Source organism: Trachemys scripta, chromosome 1, assembly GCF_013100865.1.
Source record: "Trachemys scripta elegans isolate TJP31775 chromosome 1, CAS_Tse_1.0, whole genome shotgun sequence".
Taxonomy (NCBI): domain Eukaryota; kingdom Metazoa; phylum Chordata; order Testudines; family Emydidae; genus Trachemys; species Trachemys scripta.
This window is the reverse complement of record NC_048298.1, coordinates 212,080,364-212,106,118: the sequence shown is the minus strand read 5'-3', so window position 1 is coordinate 212,106,118 and position 25,755 is coordinate 212,080,364. Positions and strand designations below refer to the sequence as shown.

At 44.0% G+C, this 25,755-nt stretch overlaps 1 protein-coding gene across 6 annotated transcripts in view; it reads right to left on the bottom strand.

Annotated features, from left to right (window-relative positions):
* The window catches only part of CTPS2 (CTP synthase 2), a 132,741-nt gene extending 107,025 nt beyond the window's left edge, over positions 1-25,716 (bottom strand). For 4 of the 6 annotated variants that reach the window (XM_034756225.1, XM_034756251.1, XM_034756258.1 and 1 more), the window contains exons 1-5: positions 23,545-23,678; positions 18,016-18,077; positions 15,801-16,012; positions 4,027-4,197; positions 3,234-3,334 (exon numbers count right to left, since the gene is read on the bottom strand). In XM_034756225.1, coding sequence (XP_034612116.1) covers positions 3,234-3,334; positions 4,027-4,197; positions 15,801-16,012; positions 18,016-18,059 — 528 coding nt within the window. In that variant the 5' untranslated portion in view covers positions 18,060-18,077; positions 23,545-23,678. Of the gene's footprint in view, positions 1-3,233; positions 3,335-4,026; positions 4,198-15,800; positions 16,013-18,015; positions 18,078-19,772; positions 19,887-23,544; positions 23,679-25,696 lie in introns of those variants that run through there. The other 2 variants (XM_034756233.1, XM_034756242.1) reach the window with 2 other exon arrangements.
* Between the last annotated feature and the right edge of the window lie 39 nt (positions 25,717-25,755).

Genomic DNA, 25,755 nt, shown 5'->3' with positions numbered 1-25,755 from the left:
CCCCCCCGCGTCCCGATATTTGTCTTTGGTGATCTGGTCACCCTACCTGGGGGAGGACGCGATGGTCTGCGCCTGATGTATCTACTACCTCCTACCAAGTCCTGCCTGGATCTAGTGGGGAAAGATGGCTGCTGGGAGTGCTGGGGTTTAAACGGCTTTCTTTGAGTCGCCGGGGTGTGCATGCCGAGACACTTAATTGTGTTCCTTGAATCTTTCAGGCTATGCAACCTAGAGTTGGTCTGTTCAGAGAAAAGCCCCTGACCGTCAAGCGGGAGATCCTGAATAGTCTGCTGAACTTCTGGCGGAAGACCTGAAGACTGAAGCCAGGCGTTATGCCGCATGGCAACACCAGATGCCAGCGTACGTGCCGCCACATCCGCGGCTTCCAGGGAGCCTTGAAGAGCAACCCGGGACACTATTCTGCCCTCCTCAGCAATGGCACCCAGCTCCTGCCAAGAGTCCGATGGGAGTTGCTCCTTGAACTTTTGGATTGCAGACCAGGAGTTATAACTGTATCTGCTAAGGATCGCGAGCTGATTAGCAATCCGTAGGGAGAGGCCACCAATAGAATAAACCTTCCTCCCAAAGAGATCCAGACATTTCGTGTCTCTTGATTTAGGGGTGGGCCCTTGCTGGCCCTGCCTTTCTTTTTCGTTTACCGCATCCACCACCAGGGAGCACGGGGGGGAGGGAGGGATGGGTAAAAAGGTATTTGAACCCCTTAGTGGGGACAAAGTACTTTCTTTCGGCCCCTTTGGCTGTGGGAGGAACAGAGGCCGGAGTTTGCCAGATTGTTTTGGCATTTGACTGGATGGTCTTTATAACAGGCAGCGCCACCCTAGAGGGCCCTTCTGGTGTCAGAATGTTCACCCCAGGGTCCTCTTCTTCTACTACCTCCTCCACCTAGAGATTCATATTTAAGGCCACTCGCCGTAGGAGTTCCTTTAAAGCCTGATAGTCCATGGATGGAGGGACGGATGTAGATGTACCTGCCACTGCCACATCGGGAGAAGACGAAGAGGTGGCGACCGGCAGGATCGGGTCCAAAACAGCCCCTTAGTCTCCACCAGGGGTGGGGCTGGGTCCAGCGATTGAGTGGGATCCGGAGGACGACGACTGATGGTTGCCTCGGGAATACAGGACCCAGAGCGTGAAGGTGGAGGGACGCCTGGAGGAGCACCCTGGGCTTGATGGTACGCCCAGGGGGTCCAGAACTGCCACTGGGGCTGTCAGTGGGGCGCTGAAGTGTCCCATCCGATAATGCCCGGGCTGATCAAGGTACCTCCGATGCCCCTGATGCCCTACTCAACCTGAGGGAGGGTGACTGGGAGTGGGACGGCCAAGGAGGGGTGGTGCGCTGTGCGAGGGCGAGTTCCGCATCCCCCGACAAGCGGGATGGGTGCCGTGTGGAGTGGCGTGATCCAGACGGTGACCAGTGGTGCCGTTGCCTCAGTGAAGATTGGCCACGGGACTGCAACCGTGATCGGTGCCATGTCGAAGAACGGTGCCGAGCCGGTGAGCGGTGCCGCAATGGAAAGCAGTGCCGCAACAGAGAGCGGTGCCACGCCGGAGCGGTGGTTTTGCGTACGGTGTCTCGGAGAGGTGCGGTGCCGCAATGGGGAGCGGTGTCGCTGTGCGGAGCGGTGTCGGTTCAAGCGATGCCGCGAGGTCTCAGACCTTGACCTGGACCTCAAGTGGGACCACGACCTCCCAGCTGATGACCCCCTCGAGCGGGAGCGGCTCCAAGGATCAGGGCTGTGGGACCAGTGCTGCGACTCAGACCATGGCCGCGAGTCAAACCGGTGTGTAGCATGGGTGCGGTGCCGGGAACTTAAGAGTGGCGCAGTGATACGGGTCTGGGGACCAATGGCCCAAAGAACGCCAGTTCGCCTCTTGGCAGTGCCGGGGCTCGAGATGGTGTAGGCCTCGAGACCGGGGACTTGGGCGCCGTCATCTCAATGAGCCCTATGGCGGCCTCAAAGGTGTCGGGCGTGGCGGGCAGCGTGACCTCCTCGACCTGCAGTTGCGGGGAATCCGGCGATGCTGGGCTTCCCTGGGGGGCGGGGGCCCGTGTGGGGTGAGGACTACTGGGAAGCATGTCGGTCTTATGTTCCTGGTCCGCACCACGCCCTGCCGGAGGTGCAACTACCACCTCAGGCCTTTGTGGAGGCTTCTCCGTGGCCTGCTTCTTACGGGTGGCCAGGGAGTGGGAGCGGTGCCAGGGAGAGCTCTTTTGGGCCCCGGGAGACCGTCGGGCCTTAGAGGGGCATGCCGAGTCCTTTTCTGGCTCTGCAAACGGCACCACTGGAGGGGCGCTCCACACCGAGGCGCTCAGGGCCGAGTCTTGAGGCAGACGAAGGGCAGACTCCATGAGGAGTTGTCTCTCCTTTCTAGTGCGAGGTTTAAATGCTTTGCAAATCCTGCACTTATCCGCCTGATGGGCCTCTCCCAGACACCGAAGACAGGAGTCATGGGGGTCGCCCGTGGGCATGGGCTTGCCACAGGAACTGCAAGGTTTGAAGTCCTGGGACGGCATGCCCCGTAGCCCCATAGGGCACTCGTTGAAAGGGGAAACCCCTTCAAGTGTTAACAACTATACTTAACACTAAAGATAACAAAAATCTAACACTTAACTAACAATAGGGTAACTATACACAGAGATAAGTAAAGTAGCTAGGGAGTAATGGAGCACTTGCGAACAAGAGACCATTGTTCCAACAACTGTCACTGGCGGTAAGAAGGAATGGAAGGGGGGGGTCGAGCTGGCAGGGTCATATATAGAGCACCATATCAGCACCATCCAGGGGGCTCCACAGCCGGCCTGACGGGTAGCTGCTAGGGAAAAGTTTCCAACATCTGTGCACACAGCGCGCGCACACACCTAACTGGAATTGATATGAGCAAGCACTCAAAGAAGAACTTATTTACACTGACTGGCTGCTTTAAGAGAGAATCGGCTCCTAAGGAGCCGCTCTTCAGCAAGTTTCAATGCTCTGCATGGGGATTTAATCACATTAGTGGAAGTCACAGGGAGGAATCCATGCATAACATACTCAGAATTAACGCCAAGGGCCATACAGCATTTGTGTGTCTTTGTTGTTGCTATCCATATCAACTCAGTCTGACATATATACACAACACAAAACAAGAGAGGAAAAGTAAGCTCTATTTATTCATCACACATAACCAACCCCCTGGATTACATCTGTAGAGATGGGAAGTTTCATACTTGCCTCAATGACACATATTTGTGGCTCTTTCTTGTCACTGTCCACAGGAACCTTTGCCTGATTCATCACCCATTCTTGTACAACATCAGTAATGTGTGGAACAACTGCAAGGCAAAATGAAAAAAGGAAGCACTTCCTAATGTAGGACCACATACTGCTTCCTACTTAGAGAGGAGAGAAAAACCCAGTGGGGTAATTGAGCTGGTGGAATGAAAGGGGGTAGAAGTCCCTCCAGAAGACTAAAGTATGGCCAAATCTTGTTGGCAAGGAAGAAGGGTTGAGTCAAGGCAGCAAAGAGCACTTGCTCTATGCAGTATGCCCCCTCTGAAACTTGAATGGATGAGCATGCCAGCACGTCCAATGTGAATGACTGCATGCAAATTTAAAAGGATGTTCCTGAATATTTATACCTGCAACTGAAATTTGTTCTTTGTAAACATATATGCAAGTAAAACTTGATTACTGGAATGCAAATGGGAAGCAAACTCCTCCTGGATCATCTGGAGGACAGAATGATTTGCTCAACTAGAAGAATAGGCAGCTTCAGCATACTTACCTATTATACTCAAACTGTCTTTGACCTAAATTAATTTACAATTTCAGTTGTCCCATTTATCAAAAAAATTGTCATAAATCCAGGAAAGTATTTGAAGTGACCAATTCATTCACATTAATCCAGTAATGCAAATATGTCAGTATCCCTCTGAGTGAATAAAAGTTACCCGTGTAATTGTTCTAAACAGTCTTTATTAGAAACTCAACTAATCTGCATGAATTTAAACTACATGGAAAGTACCTTGAACTGTCTTTCCCAAGTAATCTCCATGTCTTTCTTTATTGATTACATGTTGATAGATCTTTCCAGTGGTGATGTTATTATCTTTATATAAGTTGATGTCCAAGAATCTTTCATAATTTCCCAAGTCTAAGTCAACTTCTCCCCCATCGTTTAGTACAAAAACTTCACCTGAAAAAGAAAATGAAAAGGTAAAAAATAAATTGTACTGGGATTTCCTCCTACATTAACACATAGAAAAGCAATGATTACAAATTACTAAATAAATGGCAGGAATCCTGCAAACATAATAAATACATTTTAGTAAAGGTGCTATATAAATAAGCGCAATGAAATGCAGTACTTTATTTCAATTATGTTAATTATTTTAGGCTCAGATTTGGGGTAAAATTTGCATGAGTGACTTAGCAACTTTTGAAAATTTTACTCCTAGTTTTGATTCAGTTGTTTCAGCACAAACATCTGGATCATCATACCCACAGCTAGGCTCTTATCCAAAGACCGCTGAAGTCAGTGGAATCTTTCCATTGACTTCAAAGAGCTTTGGATCAAGCCCAGAGCCTTTTTTCGATCTCTAAAGATGCCTCTTTTAAACATCAGCCTGTGAGGGAACCACACCTGTTGCCTCCAACATGGCTCTATATGAAATCAGATGGGAAAGTGCGTTGGCAGAACTGAAAAGTACCTCAGCAAGAGCACTGCTCTTACACATCAATGACTGGATAATTTGCTGGATTCATATTGTAGAAACAAAGATAAAATCTTTTGAAGGTAAGCTCTAGAATGTGTAAATACACAGTTGCAATGTAAAACCGTGTTCATCAGGATATCAAATTCTCTCTGAACAAATAATGAAAGAAAATGCACTGCACAAGAGGGTAGATGATTTACAATCTGATTATGTGAGATGCTAAATTCCTCCAGTGTGCTATTAATTTCCCATTTAAATCGCGGGGGCTGAGTACACCCACCACCTCTCAAGAGCATGCTCTTTGAGAATAAAGAATGAGGAAACTTTGGCTAATTGGAAATCATGAAAAGATTAACTTGGGAACTCTGAACTGTGGGTTCAGCTAGCTAAAGTTACATTGCTGGCAGCATTTTGATCAAAGGAATCAGTCATCTTGGTGTCTGCTAGGAGGTTACTGACAAGCAAAAGTGAATGTTGCATACAGAGCTGTATTGATTAGATGTAAAACTATTGATACAGAAGGCTACTTTGCAAACTTCAAGGAAGACTTAGAATCTGGTATACTGTAATAATGGGGGAAAGCTGGCATATTTCTAGACTACACAGCCTACTCTTTTAGAGCATGACCCAATACCTATTCAATCAGTGAGAGTTTTTCCATTGATTTCAACAGGCATTGGATCAGGCCCTTAAAGAAGAGCAAATGTTTTGGGATTGTAAAAAATAACTGATTATATGATCTAAAAGACTGAAATATGCCTTTCTGTCTCCCATTAGATGACATTGGGGCAAAGAAAAAGGACAGATTTATATATTTCAATCACCTGAAAAAGTCTAAACATTTATTGTAACCAAAATGCCACACTTACATTAACCTGGATGCAGACAAGATGGGAAACAAGAAGCCATGTAACTGTTCTCTCTATTTACATATAGATATATTTAGACCTTGTTTTTTATATCCAGTTTTGACTTAATGCCCCATTTTCGGCACTAATGTGAGCTGCAGGAAGTCAAATCTGATGGACACTGTCCCAAGGTTTAGGACAGGGGTGGCCAACCTGTGGCTCCGGAGCCACATGTGGCTCTTCAGAAGTTAATATGCAGCTTCTTGTATAGGCACCGACTCCGGGGCTAGAGCTACAGGTACCAACTTTCCAATGTGCTAGGGGATGCTCACTGCTCAACCCCTGGCTCTGCCACAGGCCCTGCCCCCACTCCACCCCCTCCCCTGAGCCTGCCGTGCTTTCGCTCCTCTCCTCTCCCCCACAGAGCCTCCTGCACGCCATGAAACAGGTGATCGGGAGGTGTGGGGAGGGAAGGGGAGACGCTGATCAGCGGGGTTGCCAGTGGATAGGAGGCGCTGGGAACGGGGAAGCGGGAGAGCTGCTGACATATTACGGTGGGTCTTTGGCAATATACATTGGTAAATTCTGGCTCCTTCTCAGGCTCAGGTTGGCCACAGGAGAATGACACAGTGAGTGGAGATGGGCAGCTCTATGGCATAGGCCAGGCTAAAATATAGCCTACAAAGGCTTAGCCCTGGAGCAGGATTTTTTCCTTTTTATTTCTTTTTCTTTTCTCCTTTTTTAATTAGATCCTTTTATATTTCACAGGTTTAAAAAAAAAAAAAAAACCCACAGGAGTTCATCTTATGTGGATGCTTTCTGTCATCTGTTTAATTCAAATATTAATATGGTTTAAAATACATATGGCAAGAGGTTGGTCCATAAAAATAATAATTGCTGGTATTCTTTTTAAATTATTAATTAATAAAAATCTAATAATATTCAGATCTTCATAAAAATGAGGGCAAAATTCTGCCCTCAGTTAAACTGCACAACCTCAGTGCAGAACACAGAATTACATGAACATAATCTAGTGTAAAATTTGTCCCCCTCATTTAAAAAGTCACCTACTGAAAATTTACACTAGCTCCCAGAAATATGTTTCAGTAATGTAAACAGGTTTAATTAATATTTGTAAAAGCATTTTGAAGATTATGAGTGCTATTATATTATTATTATCAGCAACAAGTATATAAATAGATTTTTTAACTTTTATTTGATAGTACGAGCTATAATAACCTATTGTTAAAGGATTGGTATGTATTTAGGTACACAATGAAATCTTTATTAAAAATATACTAGTTCGCATACAGCAATCAAAGGAACTTTGCTTTATCACCTTTGGTAAAAATTTCACTAAACTGCTTGTTCTAGATATAGCTTTTTATATCTGAAACAGGATTTTCTTTTCCTTTATCATAAATGCACTCTTATTTACTTACTTTTTCATTTAAATGAATATCTCTAGTGATAATTTCCAGTTACACATGTAAAAAAAATAGCACAACTTGACATTTATGAGAAATCGGGACTTAGGTCCAGATTAACTTGAGGTACACATATTTAAAAAGTACGGCCTAAACAATTTACCTGTAGCCTATAGGTATTGGTAGATAAGACATAGGTATAAGTTAAGGAATAATGCAATGCGCCTAAAAGCCTCTAGGCCTGTAAGACAATAGCTTAGCTCAGCATTTTCCAAATGTGGACACCATGGCCACATGCAGCCACCAGTGAATTTTTTGCCACCACAACAGCCTCCAAAACGTGGGTGGAGATTGGAGACGACAAAGCAGTGGCCCCTCCCTGCCGCGCCCAGCTGTTGCTCCTGAATAGCTGTTACCAAGGGCAGCGAGATGCACCGCCAGGATTTGGGCCTTGCACCACGCAGCTTCCTCCTCATGGGTGCCAGGCAGCATCTCTGGAAACACATAGGGCTAGTGTACACGGCACTGGAGGTGGCTCTTGTCAGTGGAGGTGGCTGCAGCATTCGATCGCTGGGGCACTCCCAAGCAGCTCCCCTGCTCACACCCGATCTGGGCACAGAGCCTAGGATTCCACAGGTGGCCAGTGAGTTCTTGACCCACCTTCCCTGGGGTGGGATCTCACTGAAGGGCCATGGGAGGCAGGGACAGAGAGACTGGTCAGTGTTTCCTCTGCCTGTTTACAGATGCTGTAGTTACCGCAGTAGCTCAATGGCTCAGGGCTGCTTCAGGGCTTGGCAGCTTCCCGACAGGGTGAGGGGCTCCCGCTCCGTGACACCCTCCGAGCACTAGAATAGGACCAAAGTCTGGGTGCACTGAATTGGGAGCTCTACTTCCTATTACCTTTCTATTACATAAATAAATTACAATGATTTGGACGTATATGTGTGCACATTTCTTTGTTTTTTTCCTAAAGTTAATTAAGTATTTTAGGAAAAATTGTCAGAGCAGCCACCGCAAAAATTGGTGGACACACGCTGAGATCACCAAAAAATTTATTGTGAAAACCCCTGGCTTAGCTAAACTAATCAAGGCCTAAGGCCCAAAAAGCTAACCAGGAGTAACCCTAGATAATAAGATATCACAAGACAGATATTAAGCTTTAATAAATGAGTATGACTAAACTGCTGACAGGTAACCACAAGATGTCAGTTTATACCAGCTTTAGATATTTTAAATTAGGAACATCAGCAGATATCCAACCACAAGAATGCCATAGTCACTAATTAATGAATATGCTAATAAACTTGAGGTAAAAGGCCTAGTAACTTACGGAAGAAGAGCACCCCAACTTTAGTAGGGTGAGAAAATACAGACAAGGAAAAGGGGCTGAGACCCCTACTGAATATGCGTTAGGCACAGTGGGAATCAACTGAACACATAAAAACCTGCATTTCAGCCAGCGTGCCTTGAAAGAGGCCAGGCCGATGACTGCTGGTAAGGATGACAATGAGGATGATGACTAACATTTTGGGTTGTTCTGCAAGAGATGGTGTAAGTATATGGATGCTCAGACACTCATTTTATATTATTTCTACCCTCTTCACGGAGTTGAAGTGTTTGTGATATTGCTAACAGTGCTAATAAAAATATTACAAAGACACATGCATCCGAAGAAGTGGGTATTCACCCACGAAAGCTCATGCTCCTATACGTCTGTTAGTCTATAAGGTGCCACAGGACTCTTTGCTGCTATTACAAAGACAGAAGGTCTTTCCTAAGTGTGAGTGTCTCCACTGTGCACACCAGGGTTCTCATCATTGTGATAACTCTAATACTTCTGGGTCTGATCAGGAGCCAGGACCCTCTCAACCCACAGAATGTTATTGGGATTTCTAATTAATCAATATAATTAATACACACTCAATAGATCAGGCAACATACCTAAGGCCACCCAATGAGGCAATGGCAGAGCCAGGAATAGAATCCAGTTCTCCTTAAGTCCCAGCCCTGTGCCTATCTATTGGACTAGGCTGCTTCTGCATTGATATCTCAGCTACCCCCTTTCAAGTGCTGCTCTGCTATTTCGTAAGTCATATTTCCCTCTGACTTAAAAAGCAATAGTTCAGTTCTTCAAAGCACCTGCCTTCTGGACTTTGAAATTGACAGGACCCAGTTCTGAATTTGATTCCTGTGGTGAATAAGCCCCTTTTCATTCTAAATAGATACCAAAGTACACTTCCACTCCAAGCACAGCTGGAAATATTTTAGTAATCAAGGGGGTTTTCTCCAATTCTCCACTACACTAACCACCCACAGAACATTCACACCACAGGCTGTAACTTCTGAAGCTGTCAAACTGACAAGAATGAAACTGCCAAAGATTTGCCTTATCATGGAACTGAGAAAGTGACTTTATAGTTAAGACTATAACGAGTTTTCTATTATAAACCTAATTTTGACCTTCACTTCTACCTTCCTCAGAAAGACTCCTTTCTGTCTGAAATTTATTACACGTGGCCTCCTGCCAAAAAACTTTATAGGAAACTCTTTGAAAAATGAGCTCTTGGAAAGGTCTAGCACCTTTTTTAAATGTTGCATCTCAAATATAGGTTGGCCTACTAACATTAAATTTATTCATAGTACATAGAAGTTAGAGATGAAAAAAGCCTATTAGATCACCCAGTCCATCTTCCAGACAATGAGATAGTGTGACTTTCAGTATTTTCTGGAAGTGTGGTTATTTCATTCTAGAGTTTGTATGGATCAACCAAGATACTCAAAACTAGATAGGATGCAAGACCTCCAGCCCTCTCTGTGTGAGACTATGCAGACATTTAGCAAATATTTTTTAAAGATTTCCAGCAGCTAATGGAGTCCTCAAAGGCTGATGTGTCTGAGAACTCCATTAGCTCATGGCAGACTTTACAATTTTTGCAAAAGGCTTGCATAGTTTGAGTATGAGGGGGTTAGAGGTTTTGTAGGAGCAGTGCTATCCTTGAGGAAGATTTTTCAAAGGCACAAATGAGAATTAGGTGCCCAATTCCTGCTGATTGTTAATAGGAGTAGGGCACCTAACTTCCCCTTGTCCCTTTGAAAATGTCTCCTCTTTGTACATTGGCTGATTCAGGGGATGGATGCAGTCTCTGATGAATCTGACTCCTCATAGAAGCTCTGTTCCCTCTGCTGCCACAGAGAACCACCCTCCATCAGGACCACCGTCAGCTGCACAAGCAATGCTAGGTATGTCTACACTGCAGCTGGAAGCATGCCTCCTAGCCTGGGTAGACAGATACATGCCTGCTCTACTTAAGCTGGCAGGCTAAAAATAGCAGTGTGAACATTGCTGCCCCAAGATGCCGGTAGGAAGCACGAGCAGGAGAGCGCAAGAGGGGAGGACTGCCTCATACTGAGAAAGCAGGACGATCAGCGAGTTATCTTAAGTGCCTATACACAAATGCAAGAAGCCTGGGAAACAATCAGGGAGAACTGGAAGTCCTGCCACAGTCAAGGAATTATGATGTGATTGGAATAACAGAGACCTGGTGGGATAAATCACATGACTGGAGTACTGTCATGGATGGATATAAACTGTTCAGGAAGGACAGGCAGGGCAGAGAAGGTGGAGGAGTTGCATTGTATGTAAGAGACCAGTAAGACTGCTCAGATCTCCAGTATGAAACTGCAGAGTCTCTGGATTAAGTTTAGAAGTGTGAGCAACAAGGGTGATTCGTGGTGGAAGTCTGCTATAGACCACCAGACCAGGGGGATGAGGTGGACAAGGCTTTCTTCTGGCAACTAATAGAAGTCACTAGATCACAGATCTTGGTTCTCAAGGGGGACTTCAATCACCCCGATATCTGCTGGAAGAGCAATACAGCGATGCAAAGACAATCCAGGAAGTTTTTGGAAAGTGTAGGGGACAATTTCCTGGTGCAAGTGCTCGAGGAACCAACTAGGGGCAGAGCTACAGCTCACAAACAGAGAATAATTAGTAGGGGAAGCAAAAGTGGATGGGAACCTGGGTGGCAGTAACCATGAGATGGTCGAGTTCAGGATCCTGACACAAGGAAGAAAGGAGAGCAGCAAAATACGGACTCTGGACTTCAGAAAAGCAGACTTTGACTCCCTCAGGGAACTAATGGGCAGGATCCCCTGGGAAAATAACATGAGTGAAAAAGGAGTCCAGGAGAGCTGGCTGTATTTTAAAGAATCCTTATTGAGGTTGCAGGAACAAACCATCCCGATGTGTAGAAAGAATAGTAAATATGGCAGGTGACCAGCTTGGCTTAACAGTTAAATCCTTGTTGATCTTAAACACAAAAAAGAAGCTTATATAAAGTGGAAGATTGGACAAATGACATGGGAGGAGTATAAAAATATTGCTCAGGCATGCAGGACTGAAATCACAAAGGCCAAATTACACTTGGAGCTGCAGCTAGCAAGGGATGTTAAGAGTAACAAGAAGGGTTTCTTCAGGTATGTTAGCAACAAGAAAAAGGTCAAGGAAAGTGTGGGCCCCTCACTGAATGAGGGAGGCAACCTAGTGACAGAGGATGTGGAAAAAGCTAATGTACTCAATGCTTTTTTTGCCTCCATCTTCATGAACAAGGTCAGCTCCCAGGCTACTGCACTGGGCAGCACAGCATGTGGAGGTGACGACCAGCCCTCTGTGGAGAAAGAAGTGGTTCAGAACTATTTAGAAAAGCTGGACGAGCACAAGTCCATGGGGCTGGATGCACTGCATCCGAGGGTGCTAAAGGAGTTAACGGATGTGATTGCAGAGCCATTGGCCATTATCTTTGAAAACTCATGGCGATCGGGGGAGGTCCCGGATGACTGGAAAAAGGTGAATGTACTCCCCATCTTTAAAAAAGGGAAGGAGGAGGATCCAGGGAACTACAGGCCAGTCAGCCTCATCTCAGTCCCTGGAAAAATCATGGAGCAGGTCCACAAGGAATCAATTCTGAAGCACTTAGAGGAGAGGAAAGTGATCAGGAACAGTCAGCAAGGATTCACCAAGGGCAAGTCATGCCTGACTAACCTAATTGTCTTCTATGATGAGATAACTGGCTCTGTGGATGAGGGGAAAGCAGTGGACATGTTATTCCTTGACTTTAGCAAAGCTTTTGATATGGTCTCCCACAGTATTCTTGCCAGCAAGGTAAAGAAGTATGGGCTGGATGAATGGACTATAAGGTGGATAGAAAGCTGGCTAGATCGTCGGGCTCAACGGGTAGTGATCAATGACTCCATGTCTAGTTGGCAGCCAGTATCAAGCAGAGTGCCCCAAAGGATCGGTCCAGGGGCCAGTTTTGTTCAATATCTTTATTAATGATCTGGAGGATGGTGTGGATTGCACCCTCAGCAAGTTTGCAGTGGACATTAAACTGGGAGGAGTGATAGATATGCTGGAGGGTAGGGATAGGATACAGAGGGACATAGACAAATTAGAGGATTGGGCCAAAAGAAATCTGATGAGGTTCAACGAGGAGAAGTGCAGAGCCCTGCACTTAGGATGGAAGAATCCCATGCACTGCTACAGACTAGGAACTGAATGGCGAGGCAGCAGTTCTGCAGAATAGGATTTAGGGGTTACAGTGGACGAGAAGCTGGATATGAATTAACAGTGTGCCCTTGTTGCCAAGAAGGCTAAAGGCATTTTGGGGTGTATAAGTAGAGGCATTGCCAGCAGATCGAGGGACATGATCATTCCCGTCTATTCGACATTGGTGAGGCCTCATCTGGAGTACTGTGTCCAGTTTTGGGCCCCACACTACAAGAAGGATGTGGAAAAATTGGAAAGAATCCAGCAGAGGGCAACAAAAGTGATTAGGGGGTTGGAGCACGACTTATGGGGAGAGGCTGAGGGAAATGGGATTGTTTAGTCTGCAGAAGAGAAGAATGAGGTGGGATTTTATAGCTGCTTTCAACTACCTGAAAGGGGGTTCCAAAGAGGATGGATCTAGACTGTTCTCAGTGGTACCAGATGACAAAACAAGGAGTAAGGGTCTCAAGTTGCAGTGGAGGAGGTTTAGGTTGGATATTAGGAAAAAGTTTTTCACTAGGAGGGTGGTGAAACACTGGAATGGATTACCTAGGGAGGTGGTGGAATCTTCTTCCTTAGAGGTTTTTAAAGTCAGGCTTGACGAAGCACTGGCTGGGATGATTTAGTTGGGGATTGGTCCTGCTTTGAGCAGGGGGTTGGACTAGATGACCTCCTGAGGTCCCTTCCAACCCTGATATGCTATGAAGTATGGACCCCGGGGGGGTTGTGCAGGATCATACTCAGATGCCTAGCCCATGTCACTGCCTGTGTCACAACATCCATGCTGCTAGTTTTAGTGTGCTAACTCAAGCAGAGCTAGTGTTTGTCTGTCTAGCCAAATTGGGAGGCACACTCCCAGCTGCAGTGTAGACATACCCAGCATTGGTTGGGCAGCTGACCGTGATTCTGATGGAGGGTTCTATCATTCTCCTCTGACATACCCACTGTGGCCATTTTGGAGGCCTGAAGTCCCTTGGGTGGGCTACATTTGGTTTGTTTGGTGCACTGCTCCTGCTTCACTTTGGGAGCAAGGTCACCCTTATCCTTTTCATTATAGGTTTCCCTTTTATCAGCTGCTGGTCAGAAGGAGAGTTCAAGTGACTTTTCTGGCCTCAGATCTGTCTCCCAAGTATAGAGCCCATCTTTTCTGATGCAAAAATACACCTCTTTACAGCCCCACAATACACTTCACTTTAGGAGCAAAGAGAAACAATTGAGGCACTTTTTACCTCTGGGCTCTTTTGGCATTTATTCTGCCATAGCAAGGGGGAAAAACCTTTGCAATGAAGTTTTGTAGATCATATTAACAGATCATGTTTTAGATATACAATTGAAATTGTTTTGGTTCATTTTCAGCCCTTGAAGCTCTGGAGACAAAAAGAACTGGAATAGCTTAGCTTCAGTGGGAGAAGCGAAGCCTGCATCCAAAGCCAACAAGTTTGTCTCTGCCTCCAAAAGCTGCAGGGTAGACTAAAGACCCACAGTCAGAATTTGCCTAAGCAACATCATTTAAAATACTACTATTGGCAGGACGTATATTTTTGAATGCTGTGCACAACTTATTTTATGATGAGCAAATCAATGATGTGGCAGAGGATGCAAGTAGTGTTTTCCTTTATAAATCTGGATCTTGACCACGTAAGATTTGGATAACTCATCTGCAATTTTTTTTCACTCATCATGATCGACTCCATACAAGAAGTATGGAGAATTGTATGTAATCAAACAAGCTTTAAAACTTCAACTCCTAAACATTTACAAAACTCCAGTTTTCTATGAGAGACTAAAAAGTACACTTTCAGCTAATGCTAGTGGCTTGTGGAATGCTTTCCAAAGCTGGCTGGTTAGCAGCATAGCCACATGCTTTTGACATCTAGATGAATTTGTCCCAGCCAATCTATTCTAATTTGTATTATTTAATTCATGTCTGAGGTGTCAGGTTCAACCTCCCTCTCCTAGGTGTTTTAGGATATCAGAAGGATATAGGAGTTTTGTCTAAGAGCTTGACCAAGACATGTTGGTAGATCCTTACTAAGCCACTAGCCAATAATATACACATTTGCCCTTGTTCAAACTTTTTTGCCTTGTTTTCAATTCAACTGACCTCATTCAAACCCAAATCTCTTTCTGACAGTCCTTCTCTACACAGGACTGGCATTTAAAATGTCAACCGACCCAACTTTGTTGTTAAAGTCAAATTATACATATTTAATTATTTAAGTCTCTTCTTGTAAGCCTTATGACCCCTTAGTTATTTATGTTGCTCTTTGAATACCCTCCAATTTGTTGACAGAGATTTGGTACTGAGGTGCTAAGAACAAAATGAGTGGCGTGACAAAGTCAGGCTGGACTGTTGCAAGAGAGTGGTGGAAGGCAAGTATGTTAGCCCTAGAATGATAAAGGCCCTTTTTCTTATAATCTGAGAAGGGGTTGTCTCAGACCTTTAAAAACTCCTCCTCTGGTGAGAGAGGGGGAGGAGAGACAAGCTGCTGCAAGGCTAGGGGCAACAGGGAGAGTGGCTTCTCCAGGTTGAGAGGCTGTTCTCCTCCCTACAGGGGAAACAACCAAATCTGAGTGCCTGTTTAGGGGAAGGACTGACATCCCAGGGCCAATAAAACGAAAACACCCCCATGCCCCCCAGAGAGGGAGGTAGCAGGAAAAGGTATCTCCCTTTATTTTGTGTTTGTGAATTTGACTTTTTTGTTTGGTGGAAGAGGGGGGAGGGCGGCCAGAGCCCGGGGGGGAGGGCGGCGAGCCCCGGCCGGGGCTCCGCTCTCCCCCCGGCGGCCAGAGCGCAGGGGGGCAGGGCGGCGAGAGGGCAGCGAGCCCCAGCCAGGGCTCGCCGCTCTCCCCCCAGCAGCCGGGGGGAGGGCGCTGGGGGGGGAGGGCGGCCAGAGCGCCGGGGGGGAGGGCGGCGAGCCCGGCCGTGGCCCCGCTCTCCCCGGGGGCCGGAGCGCCGCGCCGCCCCCCTCCAGGTGCCGCCCCAAGCACAAGCTTGGTGGGCTGGTGCCTGGAGCCGGCCCTGCTTGCCGGCCAAAGTGGTAGAAGCCCTTTCACTTGAGTTATCATAAATTAAACTAGACAATGCACTTGAAAGTATGCAGTAGGGGGCAATCCTGCACTGTCACATAGATGGACAAGATGACCTGTTAGTAAAGATCTATCTATAATTTTTCAAAAACATTATACATTTAAATTCTGTTTATGAAAATAAAATGTCATTGAACTTATGCATGCAAAAGAAACAGCATCACTCTTCATACCATGCTCATACGGTGAGAAAGTTCCAGCATCTATATTAATATAAGGATCAATTTTGATTGCAGTGACTCGTAGACCACATGATTTCAGTATGGTGCCAATGCTGCTTGCAATGATTCCTTTGCCAATGCCTGAGATGACACCACCGGTTACCAGGATGTACTTCATTGGAAAATGAGTAGCAGCACATAGGTCTCGAGTTGGAAATCTAACACTGACAAAAAGCACATTTGGTAAACACACATTTATCTTTAGAAATCACACTAAATCAGTATGCAGAAAAGGAAAGCCAAAACGAGCTTCAGAAACCAAAATATCAAAATTAAATATAGTCACAATTTTGGACTTTAAATCATTTTAAATTTAAAGTTTTTTAAATCACTTCATACATATTCTGCTAACTTTAGTTCAAGGATTTTTCATTCTGACGACATTAACCACAATAAATTTTATCTTTGTCTGATAGAACTATCTTTAGAGGAAGAGACTGAACCTTTGCAGGACTGTCCAAACCAAAGGATCCCCTCGCCCTGTTTTCTAGCTGTTTTTCATTCTCCCATCTGCCCCCAGAGCCTATCATGTAGCCACTATTCTTCGAGAGGGCTTGCTGTCCCCACTAAGCCCAGGAAGCAACAGACTGGAAAAGGAAAATGGAACCAGATCTTCCACAGAACAATGCATGGCACTACTGATCACCAGCCCAGAACTGGATTAGATGACCTCTCAAGGTCCCTTCCAGTCCTACGATTCTATGAAACAAAAGTAAAGAAATGCTTATATAGCACAATTAAGCCATCTTGCACAGTCTAGCTTTTATTTCTTTGACTTAACTTAGACCATTACAGTTACTTATATCCATAATGTCAAGGTTGTGTTTAACTTTAGTACCTTCATGAAGTTAAAGTGCTATATAAGTGCTAAGATTTTTTTGGTTTTGTTTTCATAACAATAACCAGTACTGACATTTATGTGAAACTGAAATGAAATTATTTTCATTTTTTTTTTCTTTATTTGAATTGAGATGTGACCATCAAAAATCTTTAGGCACATGACTGATACTTAAATTCACATATTACACTGTAAATCTATTGTATCAAATCACATTTACTAAGTGTTATTTTTGTTTTTAATGCAATGCTATTTTTTTTATATAAGAATCCTAGAATTCCATGAGTGATAGGTGCCTAATAAAATAACTTATATTTTAAATTTTATCTCAAGTACACAGCTTGGTCAAACCTCTGCCTAGAAATCAGTATGCATACAGTAATCTTATTTGTTAATACTGTGCAAACAACACACACTTTGGACCACAGAGAAATTGCATTAAACTGAAGAAAAGCACAAGTACAAAAAACATTGACCAACAGAGCCCTTTGCTTTGAATGACAGTGTGACTATAGATTCAGTATACAGACTTTGTGTTGCTAAGGAAAAATCCCAGTCAATTCAAAATCGGGTCTTAAAGGACAGTCAGCTTAAAAATTATGGGCCACACTCTCTGCTATGTTGGTTATTCCCCTATCAGCGCAAAGAAACTTTGTGAGTTTGAACTCAGAATTTCCTCAACCTTCTTCCACCTAGCAGGGGCACATGCCCCTACAGACAGTGCTGACGGTTCAAACTCAAAAACCTGTGTATGTCTGCATCTGCCAGAGGGATCGACCCATAAAGGCACTGTTTCCAGGACCTCCCTACTTTCTCCCAAGAGTTCTCCAACTTCATCTTTAATTTATATGATTTTATAATTAATATTTTACAATTCTGAAGTATCTTTTGTTTTAAGATTAAAAAATAAACATTATTTTCAGCATATTTTCTTTACTTCTCCTGTCTAAGAATCAAAGATCTGGTTTGATTACTCTGCCCAGTATCTCACCGGAGAACTGACATAGGAAGTGCAACAGGGCTAATGTACTGGACAAGAGGCAAATGAAATGGATTCATCCTTTTATTAAGATGTCAGAGATGAGTCAACAAGTACCAGACTGTCATTCAGAACACATGCTACACAGCAGGTAGATGTGTCATTTTCAGAAAACTCCTATCTTCTAAGCTATAAAATAATACAGAGTTCGAGGACATATTACAGTGAAAAGATGAAGACTACTGTATCTGTAATATTTCCAAATTAAATATCAAATAAATCCAAAGACATTGGAATATGCGATAGTGATCAAAAATATACAAGAAGCTAATATAGCTTCAGAACGCTACCTTCTTCCATGTACAGCTGTAAGCAGTGCAGACCTTCCCAACATTACAATGTCACAATAAGCCTGCAAAACAAACAACAATAGGCACTAGTATTTATACAAGTCCAAGGCACAAGCTGTTTAAAAAACAGTGAGATGTAATTTCAGATGGTTCCCAGGAAAGACAGAGGTGTACAGCGCTTGTTAACACAATTCAAAGTTTCGCATCTTCTTAAAACTTAAATAAAGTCTCTACAAGAAGGGAGAGAGTGTGTGTGTGTGTGTGTGTGTGTGTGTGTACACAAGATAAAGCTTTACAGTCCTGCCCAGTAAATAAACACTCTATCAGAGAGCCTAACAAAAAATTGTGCTTTAAAAGAAATCTAGTAATTAGACCATGGCTTAACATATTACCAGATACCTACTAGCCAGGGGCAGATACAAAAAATGAGGTGAGGAGTCGAACAGCAAAGTTTACCATCCTGTAGTAAAACTACCCTTACAAGATGCTGTACGTAACTCCCACCCTAAGCCGCAGCTTCACTGCTGGAAAGAACCAGGGTGGTGGGAGCTCATCCTGCTGGATGTTCCATAGATCTGTTGTGGACATCTGATCAATTCAAAGCTCTCTCCCAGCATCCTCCTCCGGCTGAGGAATGGGAAGAAGAGCAGGTTGTCACTTTACTGCTTTCAACCCAGACTCACATGTGGGGCAAAAAAAGAAGTTCCCACAGGATCAACGCAGGCCTGGTAATGATTTGGTACAAAGCAAACACTAGTGGAAAAGAAAAAAAATAGTTCCTTTACATTCACATTTGTTATAAGAAAAAATGTTAACTATAGAAGCCCAGAATGACAAAAGACAAATATAGAAATGAAAAATTTAGAAGAGTGGAGTACATGAAAATACAGAATTCACAACACAAGCGAACTCAGAAAGTATTAAAAGCAAACTTGTACTCTTATTGCTCTACATGGTTCTTGTATCAATTCTGTTTTTCTGAGATAATTCCACAAAAGAACTGGCCTGAAAGGCAAACAAGAAACCAAATCTAATGCTTGTACCAGTAGCAGTTCTGCTGATAGGCAGAACTATTTATTGGCACTCTGGTGAAAATACTTGCAAAAGGTGTATAAAACTGGTATGAACCATAGAAGGGACGTCATGCTGTGATCGTCATTCTCTGGTTCTTAACCATTTGCATTTTTTAAAATCCCCTTTTTAGTGACTTAGAGGCAATCTCACTTGCTATGTACACAACTGCAGTACTGCATATACAAGAAACAGTGTAAAACTTGAAAATAGTGCTAATGACAAAGCCTCTAAGTCTGCAATGCAGTGCACAAAAGCTGACCTCTACTTCCATGCAGAGCCCTGCTGATATCAATGGTGTTCTGCACAGCTTCAGGGTCTATCTAAATAGAGTAACTTGCAAGATTGGGGCTTAAATTTCAAAATTTTCACTCATTTGAAAAATAAGTGAAATCAATTTTACTTTACACATTAATGATAGATAGATAGATAGATCGATCAGGGGTTCTCAAACTGGGGGTCGGGACCCCTCAGGGGGTCACAAGGTTATTACATGGGGGGTCATGAGCTGTCAACCTCCATCCCAAACCCCGCTTTGCATCCAGCATTTATAATGGTATTAAATATATTAAAAAGTGTTTTTTTAATTTATAAGGGGGGGTCGCACTCAGAGGCTTGCTGTGTGAAACAAAAGTTTGAGAACCGCTGAGATAGATAGATAGATAGATATTCTCTTTTCAGGTCACCTTCTATTTGTCCTTCTGCTTCTGCCTGGGTTCTCCCCTTAGCCAAAACATACGTCATTCCATTGATGCTGATCACCACAAGGGGAGCAGGTTTATTGCTAAGCAATGTCTCTTCTAATGTTTCAGAGATGGCCAAACAACAAAGTGCAACAATGTAAATAAATAAATATCAATAATAATAATACCTGGCTGTTACGTAGACCACAAAAACTGCCTCATTATGTGGCAATTTTAAATTGCTCAAAATATTTTAAAAGAATGTTACATATTTTAATCTAAGTGAATGTATACATATAGATAATATTTTATAACGTTTTGAATACTTTAAATATAGTACACACAGTGGGATGTATACCTGATCACAAAGCTTATGCACAAGCCCAGAAAAGCCACTCCATCAGATAAAATGTCATTATTGTAGCAATATTATAACAAGGGCTTGAAAAAATTAACTGACACCTACTGGCAGGGGCTGACACAAAATTCTCCCTCAACCAATGAGCTGCAGGGAAAACATCCTGGCCAGTATAGCTATCACTCTTATAGCTGAGAAGAGGAAGGGTGCTAGGATTCCTGCCAGCAAATCTGGGGACTCCATTATTCATAATGTAGTAGAACTTCAGAGTTATGAACATCTCAGAAATGGAGGTTGTTCATAATTCTGAAATGTTTGTAACACTGAACAAAACATTATGGTTGTTCTTTCAAAAGTTTACAAATGAATATTGACTTAATACAGCTTTGAAACTTTACTGTGCAGAAGAAATATTCTGCTTTTAGCCATCTTAATGTAAATGAAACAAGAACAGAAACAGTTTCTTTACCTTGTCAAATGTTTTATTTAACCTTTCTCTCTCATTTTTTTAGTAGTTTACATTATTTATTTATTTATTGTCTCTGCTGCTGCCTGATTGCATACTTCTATCTCCAAATGAAGCATGTGGTTGACTGGTCGGTTTGTAACTCTGAGGTTCTACTATATCTTCTGATGAGTAGTACTGAAATGTGAAGTGCCTCTTCCACACAGCCATCCCTCCTCTGGCTGCTAGGAGAAAAGGGGAGAGTCTCTAATACTCTACTCCAGGGGTTGGCAACCTTCAGCAGGCAGCCCATCAGGGTAATCCGCTGGCAGGCTGCAAGACATTTTGTTTACCTTGACCATCTGCAGGCACAGCACCCCACAGCTCCCAGTGGCTGTGGTTCGCTGTTCTCGGCCAACGGGAGCTGCAGGAAGCGGCGGGCTGCTGCGGGGGGACCGTGTCTGCGGACGGTCAATGTTAACAAAATGTCTCGCAGCCTGCCAGTGGATTACCCTGTGTGCTGAAGGTTGCCGACCCCTGCTCTACTCTTTCCACAGTCTCCTGGTTGTTCCCTCCATGAATATCTCTACTGTCTGTTTCTGCTCATCATGGCTTTCCAAATCATCTCCACAGTGAAACTAAACAAATTCTTTTTCCATCTCCACTTCTTCCCACCTTCTGACAGCAGCAACCAAATGGACCCGAGTCTTATCATTTTCAATCTGTTGATCCTTGGGAAATCTACAAGCAAAGGCACTAGAGTTCTCTTTATGCAGACTCAAGAAAACAGCACTACTACACTGGTTCTCATGTGGAAGATTTTCTTTGCAACCATACAGACTAGGAACTTTTTTAAATGAATGGTTAGAGTTCAGCTAGTGAATATGTCCTCCTTGCTACTGGTAAGCATGTGGATTTTTCAAACCCTAGTAGTATCCAGAAACATAATTTAGAACTTCATAGGTTCTACAATTCAAAGACTTGCAGAACTTATAAGTTTTGTTCCATACAGTAAAGGGAAAATAATCCATGTTATTAATAACTAACTTTTTCATGCTACTTTGAGGGGGGTTATTTTATTTATTTTTAAGATTTCTGAACCCATCCACTTGTGTTTTGGACTCCCCCTACAACTGCTGCTGTCAACAGCATTTTGTGTCCAAACAAACAATTTTCATCGCTCTTTCTGGGGAAAAAAAATACCAAATTGGAAATGTTAAACAGACACTTATGCATATCAATAACAGTACACAAATGACTAGCCCTGTTTAATTCAATAGAACTACTCACTTCCCTGAGTATTTATAGAGTCAGGGTCTTAGGTCTAATCCTTCTCCTACTGAAGTCATTTAAAAAAAAATCAAATTAACTTTAGTGGGACTTCAGATTGCCCAAAAGCTCACAGAAACAACCCATTATTTTGCAATAGAATGCAAGAATTCAAAGGGGCCTGACAGGCCACAAATGCTGTTGAAAGTGGCAGCCAAGCTTCTATAGGGAACTGTTCAAGAAGTCTCATTTTCTCTTTTGACTCACATGGTTGACATGGCTAAGCAGTGCTCTGTGGACAGCAGTGTCTTACTTTCACTTTTAAAAGCCAAATTAGAAGCATTTAGTAGGTCATGGTTTCAGTTGTAGAAATGAAAGTATTATTTCCAAAGATCCCATGACTTGTAGATGAGCAGAGAAAGAATTTGACAAACCTAGCTAGGAAAGGGAAACAAAACAAAAACCACTGAGGGTATTAGGTTGCCATATGCTCTTAATGAGCAGACTCATGCAAATACACATGTGAGTAACTTTACTCACATGATTAATTGCTTCTACTAACACAAGTTATTTTCAGTTAAGTGTTTGCAGGATTGTACCTCAAACCTGCAGCATTGTACTGAAAATAAATTGGTATAACTGGTGAGTTTTTTATTTACTTTTCACATTTCTGTTGGTATTGTTAGAGCTGAGAACTGCAAATAGCCCTCAGCAAAATGGCTCATATACTATATAAGTCATGTCCATGACTAAAAAGTTATTTGGCCCTAGATTTGACCTGGGACCTGAGCATCAGGTGGTATTAATGATCCCTGCACAGGAAAGCTACAAGCCTCCAATTTTTGTTGATAAATTTGCTAAAACTAATCTATGAGGATGAAGTCCATTAACAGAAATAATTTCTATAATTATTGGAATATACCCAATCATTGGACAGAAAGAGGCTCTAGTGTACAACTTAAAGATATCTAAATATGAAAAAAATATTAGGAAGAGTTCAAGGAGGAATAGAGGACCCATAGGCCTCATCTACTCTGGGGAAATACATGTTGCTGACAATAGCTGACAGCAACACCTTGCCTGGTTTCAATTAATGCTGAAAAGAGTTCACCTGCTCATGTATATGGACTCAAATCGTTTTCAACCCTATCACAGCAGAACATTATCTCTATCATGCTTTTAATCATGAGGGTGAATCAGCTTCCTCCTCCAGCCACGCTACCAGTTAAACTGCTTCAGCAATGGGTCATTTTCCTAGTGTCCTAACATGCACGGAGGGGGGGAGAGGAAACGGTGAAGTGTTTGCCCCTGTGTGCTGTCACCCTGTCTCAGGCAAAGCTGGTGTGGCTCCCATGTTTTTACAGGAGAGGTGGGCAGTGACTACCCACACGTGCAAACAACACGGTCGTGCTGCCTGGGTGAAGGGGGCAGGCGCTAAACCCCCCTTCCTGTAACCCCAGCGCAGTCCGGGGCTTCAGGGGAGCCCCGAGCGGGGTTATGGGCCCCCACGGCCCTGGCAGCGGGGAGAGAGGAGCTCAAACCCGCTGCTGCGGCTAGCACCGGGGCGCCTGAAAGCAGCGCCGCCCCCGGGGAACCTGCCCGGCCCGGGGACAGAGGGGAGCCTTTGCCGCGGCCGCTCCCCCTCGCCCCGGGCAGGAGGGCGCAGCGCGGGAGGCCGCAGAGGCCAGGCAGGCGGCAGTTACCTGGGCGCGGGCTGCGTCTCAACGGCGGAGGCGGTTGCACGTTCCTCCTCCCCGGGCCCAGGTGCCGCAGGCGGGAGGCAGAGGGAGTCTCCGGGCGGCCGCCAGAGGGAGCCCGCGCTGCAGCCAGCGCCGAGCCGCGGTCCGTAGGTGGGAGGGGGGCTCTCGAGGGGAGGGGAGGAGAGGGGACCCGGGCCAGGCAGCCAGAGAGACCTGAGGTCCGTGGGTGAATAATGCCCCTTGCAAACCGTGTCCTCCACACAAACTTACCTGCTCTGCCCCGCCGGCGCTTTTGCTCATGTATTTTTACTTCAGCTGCCTGCCCCAGCCTGGGACACTTTTTGGCACGAGCATTTTGCGACCAGACGGCTAGCTATATATTTTTTTAATATCGACCTTGAAAATCTCCCGTGTGTAGCTCGGAATAGCCCACTGTTCTCACCATACTACTACTACTACTGCTGCTTTCAAGTCTCCACGATATTTAAATTACTAATAGATCTGATTTTTTTTCTTGATTTTCCAATCCCCTGGGAATTTCTACTGAAGAATGTGAGTGATTCAGACAATGGATGCAAATGATGTCAGCACACACAGTCCATCTCCCTGCATTGGGATTTAGGTCCTCATCATGCAGTTAAATTCACATAGTTGAACCCTTGCAGCTGTGCAGAGTCCTATTGATTTAACTGATTGGAATCGCAGTCTGAAAAGGAATGAAATTTAAATATAAGGGTGCAAAGTGATTAAGAAGAAGAGTTATCAGAGACCTGATGCAACTGTTCCTGATTTGAGGGACTGGGAAATAGGAAATAAAACGTTTGGTCAAATGCTGCCTTCACATATTCTGGTGCAAGCTATTGACCCAAGATTTATAAGTAATTTCAAAATTATGGAGACTTACAACAGCAACATGGAAATCAGATAAGAAGATACTTTATTTCACTATTGAAAGGAAAAGCAAAACTTTTTCTAAAGGTCGTCTTCTTTCAAGGCTGATTTTATAGCCACTGTGAACACAGAACTCATATTGATGTAAATGGCTGCTCCAAACACAATACAGAATTGAGCTTTAAAAGACAGAGCATGATAAATCTATCTCCAGCTTTGTTGATTGTTCAGAAGTTAGTTTTATTTTTGTTAATGTAATTTTATATATAACATAGATCCTTTTGATTCATTTTAAACATTCTTCTGCATCATGCACTGATCTGATTCTGTCAGTGTCTCTTCCCTTTATGCTTACCTCTTAATTCTCAAAAGGGTCTCATGCTATTTCACCTTTCCTAACTCCACTTGACCACTATGTGGAGACACCATCATCATGGAAAATCCTAAAGGGATACGGCCTTCTTGCAGATTCAGGGCCACCTGGATCATGTCTGGCTATGTGCTTAGGCTGTATATTCAGTTTATGGCCATCACCAGCAATCTTATTGCACCACTGAAGCTTTAGGCACCCACATGATCGCCAGTTGTGTAGCTGCACTCCTTGATACATACGCTTTGGAATTTGTTGGTCTTCCATTATAATATGTCCATACGGAGAAAGCCACCAAAACTTGAAGACATAATCTTAAAAAAGCATTGTCTGGTTTAACGTTGTTATTTTTACAGAGCCATAGTACTTTATGGACAAACACAAATGACAGCACCCTGCCCAAAGCAGCTTGCAATGTATAGTCCCGATTATCCACATGCTGAATTTTACACACATGGGAAGTCCTATATGACTTCATGTGACTATTCATCCGTACTAAAAATTAAGTACATGCATGCATGATCAGGGCCTAAATTTGCATGTATAAGATCAGTGGGTTGAGGTGACAAAAGTGCTGCAGGGGAAATGTATTTATTTACAAAATAGCATGTGTATGTACAAACTAAACAAAACCCCAAACCGTGATTTTTCGGCAGTGGTGGGAGAACATAATGGATCACCCCTCTCCCTCCTTGCCTTCCAGGAACAGCGAGCCTGCAATCTTTTTGCACATGCACTTGCCATTGACTTCAATGAACAACCCCCACGTGGGAGAACTTGCGGGAGAGCAGGAAGCTCCTGCACCCAAATCCCCCCTCTTGTACCCCACTGACTGCCCCCTTTCCTTTGCTTCCGTATCGCTAGCCCCCCCCAGCCAACCGCTCCGCCCCTCACCTGCCTCTTCCTTCCCCCTCCCCATGGGAGGAATAGAGAGAAGGAAATACAGAGCGTTT